The sequence below is a fragment of the Hydractinia symbiolongicarpus genome, chromosome 15 (assembly GCF_029227915.1).
Source record: "Hydractinia symbiolongicarpus strain clone_291-10 chromosome 15, HSymV2.1, whole genome shotgun sequence".
Lineage (NCBI taxonomy): Eukaryota > Metazoa > Cnidaria > Hydrozoa > Anthoathecata > Hydractiniidae > Hydractinia > Hydractinia symbiolongicarpus.
This window is the reverse complement of record NC_079889.1, coordinates 8,603,510-8,611,681: the sequence shown is the minus strand read 5'-3', so window position 1 is coordinate 8,611,681 and position 8,172 is coordinate 8,603,510. Positions and strand designations below refer to the sequence as shown.

Sequence of the window (8,172 nt, the reverse complement as noted above, 5' to 3'; positions counted from 1 at the left end):
AGGCCTCATACAACCTACCTTTTACCTCAATTGACAGGACTCTGCTAGTCAGTAAAGGAAGTAACTCTCTAAACTTTTTCCAAGCAGAACCTATTCTGCAAGTAACACTTCTTCCAACACCCCCTTCACTGCCCAACATATCACCTAAGTAACAGAAGTTCTTAACTATCTCTAACGAGCCACTGTTGTACATCATTAAAGCTGGAAATACTTCATTCTCTATAATCTCACCTTTGCAACGCTTGCATACAAATTGTATGTCAGCTCTTAACCTTCCACTAATACTACTGCACTTCTTATGTACCCAATGCTTGCAAGTCTGACAAAAAATTGAGTTACTACTTACTACTAGTAAGTAGTAACTACTAAGTAGTAAGTTACTCTTATTTCTAAGAGCGAAAAGGTGATAATATTCCATGTGATTGATTTTTGGAATACAGTTTGTAATAGTTAAATGCTTAAAGCATTGCCTTAAGCGGCGACATTAACTACGCTGTAGAAAATCAACTTTTATAATTCCTTCGTTAATTTTTTTATTTTATGCAAGTAAAGAGCGTAATTAGCGCATGAGATGAATTGCACGCCTGAATAGCTGTTGCATGTGTGTGGGCACGTGCGCGTGTGATCGCACGCGTCTCATGGAATTCCCTAGATCCAACACCGATAGACCAAATAATAAATTGCCAGTAATACATGTGCAAGAATTAAATCTTGGTATTGTCTAGAATGAAAGACTAATATATATACACTTTATTAAAAATTTGTCTGACAAAATTCTAGAATAGTGAAAAAAAGATTTTTGGCTGTTGGTTCTTAAATGTATGTATGGCTGTTGGTTCTTAAATGTATGTTTCTTAAATGTATGTATTTCTAAGAGCGAAAAGGTGAGAATATTCCATGTGCTGTAAAACCTTTAAATGTGGATGTGAGATTTTATGCTGTAGGACAATGGATGGTTATTTTACCTGATCTAGCAAAAGGTTGTTTTAGAAAAAAAAGTTTAAATTTGTTATTAACATCCTTTTCAAAAATGCACACACACTTTATAACGTTTACTTTCTTTTTTAGTTACCTATAAACCTGGTATGTGGTAATATTGAATAAAATGTTAGTTCGTCTGTTGTGATGTACATATAATTAGTTCAAGTTTTATTTGTGACAAACAAGCCTACCAAGATGTGTATTTCCTGCGAAATGGACGATAAGTGGCCTCCATTCATAGAGTTTATGATTTGGTTCCTTCTGATGGGATTAAATGTTGGTAACCACTTTGGAGTATGGTTGGTTGTGAAGTCAGATATAATTGATATAACTCCTCCACTTTATAAAAATGCAACCCTGCCAAATGTAACTAGTGAATTGAACGAAACGCTTGCTACTACAATAGCTACCTCAATTATGACAAATATCAACACCACTGTGAAGACATTGACCAATGAAACCTTAGTTCTTGACAAAACAGCTAAACAACAGTGGGAAAAATTGATTGAGTTCAGGCTCATGTTTTTAGGATTTTGTGGAGTTGGAGCTGCATTCTTTTTTCTGCATATTTCGGCATTATTGCCTAATTTGATACAAAGCTTTCGAGTTCCAGATCCGTTGGCTCTCAAAGATTCAGACAGTCCATACTTCAGTAATGTGCTTAAAATTCACTCACTGATGCTAATTTTAGAATCTATATTCTTTGATATACCTGCTGGCTGCTTAGTGATGGAAATGCTGTCGTTAATTTGGGAGGGTCCTTTAGGAGAGGCTAAAAATATGGAGGTTACGAAAATGATATTGGCGCTGTCCCTGATTGGTTTAGCATTCATAGCACTTTATAAAGGTATGTGTCCAATACGTGTCCAATTGTATGCCGACTTGTTAAGGTCTTTGTATTTTTGTCATACATGTGATATTATTGACTCAAAAGTTTCGACTCTTTCCTGAGAGTGTTACCTGGAAGAGGGTTAAACTTTAAATTTTGAGCAGATTTTGCTACTTAAACTCTTAATGGCGAAGTTATAATTTTCATGGGGGTTGAATATAGTTTCTGGGATTAAGTCACTGGTAATATTATTTTGGCTTTGACTGCTAATTAAATTGACACAGTTTGTCAATTTTAAAAACTATTATCAAAGTAAAGCACTTTTAGTTGTTAGTAATGTAAAAAGAGCATGATGAAGTACTTTAAAAGAAATATATATTTTTTTGCGATCATTAAGAGGCCTAAGTAAATGTTTTTGTTTATTTTTGCAAACATTATTCAATGCAAAATGGAAAACATATTTTTTGGATTAAAGTATATGTTATGAAGAAATGCAGAATTTTTTATGCATAATATGTCTTTGGAAAGATAACAAACATGTCAATCGTGTAATATATTTATAAGGTTTAAATTGAATGCATTTTTTTCAAGTATTTGCAGAACTTGTTTTTGTGATTGATCAACTTTTGCATACTTTTCCAGAATTTATTTTGTGCAATTTGCAGGACTTAATTTTGCAAATTGGGGAAAATCACAAAATAATGATGTTGAAGTGGAAGTTTTTTAATGTCCTGAAAAGGAAGAGAATTAACGTTCGCATTTATTCCCACTATCAAATTTTTAATGTTTTTTTAAGGAATGATGCCCTTGTTTTTATGGATTGGAAACCCGTTTTGTTTCCCATGTATTCCGTTACGCCTACTTGTTGTATTCCCTGGTGGATTGATTGCGCTCGTGATGACATTTGGCCCTTGCATGGGTGTGGCAAAAAACAGATTGCTTCAGTTTGCACCTGCAGGTATGATGTTTGTTAAAAGTGATATCCCGCTGAAGTTAAAAGTCAGTTTAAGTGAAAGTTTTTTAGTATAATTTCTCTGTTGGTAAACAAATATTGATTGGATATTTATTGTATCAAAACGTTTTAGAGTCCTGGTCTTTTGGGGTGCGCGATCGCATCTCCGCGTCTCCGCGTCTCCGCACGCTCCTGCAACAATGCAGCAGTGTTTTCAATCACGCACCAAAAACACTTTAGTCACTTCAATAATGCGCACCTGAAATGTCTTTTGTGTATAAAGTAATTATTTACTATATTCAGAGAAAAAAATGACTTAAAGTTCGGAATTTGAATAAAAAACATGCTCGTTTAAAAATGAATTTTTTTTAGAAATGGAATACGTTGCATTGCGTAATAACACCTGTTGTTCTTTTCGAATTCGTGTGGCAGAATCGATTGCTTTTTTGCTTCATGTTAAATTGTGCCTTGTCACAGGCACAGTTTAACATGAAGCAAAACTGTACAGGAGACTCAATTGTTAGAGTCTTCGCAGAACATCTCTTCTCACAAAACCGAGGGCAGGGCTGACTTAGGGACCGTCTCAAAATGTTCGTACGTAGTTCGTATAATTCGTATAAAAAACTTCGTATCGATTTATTTAATCTTTCGTATCATTTTATTTTTAATACGAACTTTTTCGTAGCATCAAAATTACAAGTTCGTATAAAGTTCGTATCATTTACAATAAAGTTCGTAGGTAGTTCGTATCATTTTTAAAGAAGTTCGTATAAAAATTTGCTTTTACGAAGTTCGTTTATTATAATTAGACTATTATCTATAGTCTTTGTATTAAATTTTTTTCAACAATTATATTCGTTTCGTTATACGAACTTCGTTTATTTTTAATTGGATTTAATATCTAAGGTCTTTAGGTCTTTAGGGATCGTCTCCACGGCATCGTAGAAAGCAAAAACATCTCTGTAGATCGTATAAAAATCATAAAAACAGGATCGTAGAAAGCGAAAAGATCGCCGTAGATCGTTTAAAAATCATGAAAACACGATCGTAGAAAATGAAAAGATCGCCATAGATTGTGTAGATTAAACCTATGAATATACAATTTTGCTAGTCTTTTCAAAGAAGTCAACTTCGAATAATTTACTTTTTTTATTTCTGGTTTCGTTTAAAGTTCGTATAATTTAAAAAAAATCCTTTAATTCTTTTGTTTCTGGTTTCGTATTGAAATAATTATGCGCAATTACGCCGGTACTTTTGAAGTACGTCTCAAGATCATATAGCAATTTACTTTGTTCAAAGTTCGTATCATTTCATTTTGTACGATAAAAAAACTTCGTTTAAGTTCGTATCATATATTAAAAAAGTTCGTATAAATTTCCTTTACATTTTTTATTTTAAACGAAGCACTTCGTATGACATTCGTTTCACGAAACGAAGTACTTCGTAGCGTCCGTATAATTATACGAAAAAACATACAAACGGTTTGAGACGATCCCTTATTGCCTGCTGTGTCGTGTGGGAGACAGAACTTCTGGACTTCTTTTTATACGATATACAAGTACAGTCGACTTTTAACTGACATTCCAAAGCAGGCAAAAAGTGGTGCCACTAACAAAACTCACTCGAATCTAAATAGAGGATATCAGTTTGGCACTAATTTTCGAGACATTTTTTATCTCCCACTAAAAAACTGTTTAAAAAACTAATTAAAGTTCTGGTAAGGATTTTTTTAATAAAATGAAAAGATGTAGATATGAACATATTCTCTTTCCCTGGCCATAATTTACCTACTTTAATGGGATAAATTTTCGCGGGGATTAAATTTTGCGGTTGAGCCCATCCGCGAAATGTTAGCATTAATTTCGCGGATGAGGTCATAATAGCAATTTTTGAAAAAAGTAAAATAAGTTGTCAAAAGGGTTTGGGACTGAATGGCACTGTCTTACGACCCTCGTTGCACCGGTCATTTCTACACCAACCGAGACAAAGTGTAGTTTTGCATTTTAGTTTAAAGCTCTTTCAACACAACGATAACGTCAGGTAGAATAAACACAACTAGATAAGAAACGAAACGAAATTCTAAATGAATTAAAAAAAAGCTGATTCTTTATCCGATCCAGCCACTACTATTATACTTCGCGGGGTGTAATTAACTTTCAATTGTTCATCTGTAAGGCTGGAAAGAAAACTCAATTTTGTTTGATCATCTGCATTAGAAGCTGGGAGCAAAGGATATCTTTGAAAGGGGTTAAGTGATTCGAGACCTTTTAATTAAAAATTTCGCGGATCAAGCAATTTTTCAAAATTTTCGCGGAGATAAATTTTTGCGCATGGCCGGTTTTTGATTTTTCGAAGAGACGTATTTTCGCGTAGTACTCAAATCCGCGAAATGTGCGAAATTTAATCCCCGCGAAAATTTATCCCATTAAAGTAGTTTGCGCGCTATGATAATAACGTTTACCGTCCAATGAGAGAGACCACACCAAAGTTATATCCTGTAATTGTAGACTGTTTAACTGCATGCCTCCTTACACAAACAAACAAATGCATCTGTGGCACACACAAGTTCTTTTTATAAATGAAACATGACTCCTTTAAAAAACGAAGTAGCTTGTAACCTTAGTAGTCAATTTGTTTCAGGTCAGCAATTACTATGTGATAACTTGAACTGTTAAGCCTGAAGTGAAAAATTATATTCTTTTCACTTCAGGTTGTAAAAAAGAAATAGTTTCTGAGACTTCCGTCGTTCTTTAAAAGCTATAAAATTTTGACACACCATAAAGATAAAATAGAAATTTTAGTACATTTATGGACGAACGTGATTAACACTAAAGTAGCTTAATGAAGCTAGAAAAGAAAGCTCATGAGTTGGGTTTGCAATAATTAAGCAATATTTTATAAGCCTGTAATTACAACGCATTTTATATTCAATGTGACGGAAATTGAGTAATGCAGATGATTGAGAACACAGAAGTTGATAACAAGCTATAAATATGTATAGATAATAAAAAAGTTTGAATTTAAAATCTTGTATTATAGTTTTGCAAGCTGAGATTGGTGATTTAGCTAATACCTTCTTCTCGATTGGAATGATATTCTGGGGTGTGTTTCTCATTGTGATGTTGATGACAGCGTGCTGTTGGTACAAGTTTTGTCGAGAGGGTGCTGATGCTGACATCTGTAGCGTGTGCTGTTAGAAGAATGTGCGATAGAAACATTTTCACCGGGCATGGTGACAACTGACTCCCAATTTTCATACATGTTGAGAAATGAGCGTTTGTTTTTTTTGTTTTAACTCGTTAAGATTTAAAATAACCTTAAGGGTACTAATTTTAACAGGTAGACATTTTCGCGGGAGGTAAAAATATAAATATTTGCGATTTTTAATTTTGGCGGGTGATTATTTTTAAAAAGTTTCGCGGGTATTAATTTTCCTGGATGACATTCACTATATTTGCTTTTACTGATCCTTTGTGGTTACAAAATTTCGCGAATTTAGCATAAATCCGCAAAAAGCGTGAATATTAAATATGCGCAAAGTTAGTACCATTCAGGTAAATATGAATGCAATGTTTAACCATTAAACCCCTGTTAACATACAATGGTCTCGGTTGGCTGAGTTTTTGTATTCCTATTTCTTATAAAGAGGATTTGTTAAATAAACTTAGTTTTACAAACAATGCCGACAATGTGATTCTAAACAAAAAGAAGTCGGTACGAATGGTGTCAGAAAATGTACATAGAAAGTACCCCATTCGCAGATTTTCACGCGGATCAATTTTCGCGCAATAGCAATGTGAAGGTATCTCGCGCGTATTAATTTAAGCGAAAATGGAAAGGAAAAGATAGTAAAATTTAACTTTTAAATATAATAGTGATTAAAGCACCTTTTAATTCTGTTTCTTGAGAAAAAACTATACTTTAGCGTGTTATTTCTGTATTAAATTCTGCACACTAAAGAACGTTTCCGCGCAAAAATTACTACAAATATGGAAATAATTGAATTAGCTACTTATGTACTATGTACTGAATATTTTTAAGCTGTTAACAATCTCGTAGCATAAGGTCGAGTTATTATTTAATCAGGGTCTATTCTCCACTGGAAATAAGTTTTCTCTACTGCGCAAACATAGAGATGATATTCAGCCGATCAATATTCCTTCAATTAAATGCACAAGAACTTTTACTCAGTGGAGAATGGCTTAATGTTGGGAAAATTTTTATTGTCATTTAAATGTATCGTAATATTTAACCATTGATATCTGTTTCATGTTTAAATTTTTTTAGTACGTGACGTGACTAACAGTTTTAGTGCTAGAAAATCTTTTTTGAATGGTATGGCCAAACTGACCCTAATAGTCAGATCATAACAGACCATGATTTATCTGATGTTCGTGTATCTATAGATTGTAAATAAATTTTTATTTATGTTTCACTACATATAAATTTTCTTTACCTCACACCAGTCAACTAAAGTGTTTTACTTGTTTCTTATTTTATACAGAGAGTCATAGCCTTTTCTCTGCAATATTAGAATTTGCTTAACGTTGGCGTTTTTAATTTTTTTTACCATATTTTTTTTTAAATTCAAGTTCCGTATTTTTTTCTATCTTTCGAATATCTTTAAAAAATCAAAAAAAATCCATATCGCCAACTTCTTTTGTTAGTAGTTTTTTTATAATATACGACGTAATGAATTTTTTGTTAGTGTAATAAAGTGCTAGAGAGTAACTGTTAATTTTTATTAAACTCTTGTGATTTTACCTTACTCGACTTCTCGTGTACTGTGCAATATTTTCGCACAAAATTTTCGAGAATATGTATAAAATCTGTGCAAAACATGTGGATTGCCTCTGAGAGACTCTCGTTAAATTCTAAAACTCAAGAGCGAAGTCTAAAGTCTCTGCAATCTCAAGCATTGTACGTACGTTTCGCCTTCACAAGTCTACAACACAAAGGACACTGAAGTTAAGAATCCTATCAAGGAAGATTGTATATGTATAAAAATACATTTTTTTTAAAAAAAGACCCAGAAGACTCTTCAATACACAGTGACTCTTATTGGCGTGAGAAACAATTAATGAGAAGAATATGGATTGAATCATTAGAATAATTTGAATACATTCTTAAGAAAAACAGATAAATCTATTACATCAAGAATGTATTCAGGTCATTCTTTAGATTCAATCAAGACACATTCTCCTCATTTCACACTTCAACAAGTTACACCGTGTATTGAAGAAAGACATGTGGTTTGGAGTACATCGCACGTTTAAAGCGAAAAAACCTACGCCCCCTTTCCACTTGATTGATTCTAATAAATTTCATAACAGTTTTAATGGTACCTTTCTCTGAAAGTAGTTTCCATTCCGTGTTTCGATCTACACATATAACTGTTCATGCATTCGGA

General features: G+C 33.1%; 1 protein-coding gene across 1 annotated transcript; it reads left to right on the top strand.

The window, feature by feature from the left end:
- The first annotated feature begins 823 nt into the window (after window positions 1-823).
- Window positions 824-7,619, top strand: LOC130629296 (uncharacterized). Its single transcript, XM_057442449.1, has 4 exons — window positions 824-845; window positions 1,069-1,828; window positions 2,607-2,768; window positions 5,802-7,619. Exons 2-4 carry the CDS (start codon window positions 1,177-1,179, stop codon window positions 5,957-5,959), a joined length of 972 nt encoding a protein of 323 aa, XP_057298432.1. The 5' UTR covers window positions 824-845; window positions 1,069-1,176; the 3' UTR covers window positions 5,960-7,619.
- The last annotated feature ends 553 nt before the right edge of the window (window positions 7,620-8,172 follow it).

Bases quoted from the DNA above. Each gene is read 5' to 3' on its own strand.
- LOC130629296 (XM_057442449.1), top strand. From the start codon at position 1,177: ATGTGTATTTCCTGCGAAATGGACGATAAGTGGCCTCCATTCATAGAG. The intron at 1,829-2,606 runs GTATGTGTCCAA...TGTTTTTTTAAG, and splicing joins ATTCATAGCACTTTATAAAG to GAATGATGCCCTTGTTTTTA. The intron at 2,769-5,801 runs GTATGATGTTTG...CTTGTATTATAG, and splicing joins GCTTCAGTTTGCACCTGCAG to TTTTGCAAGCTGAGATTGGT.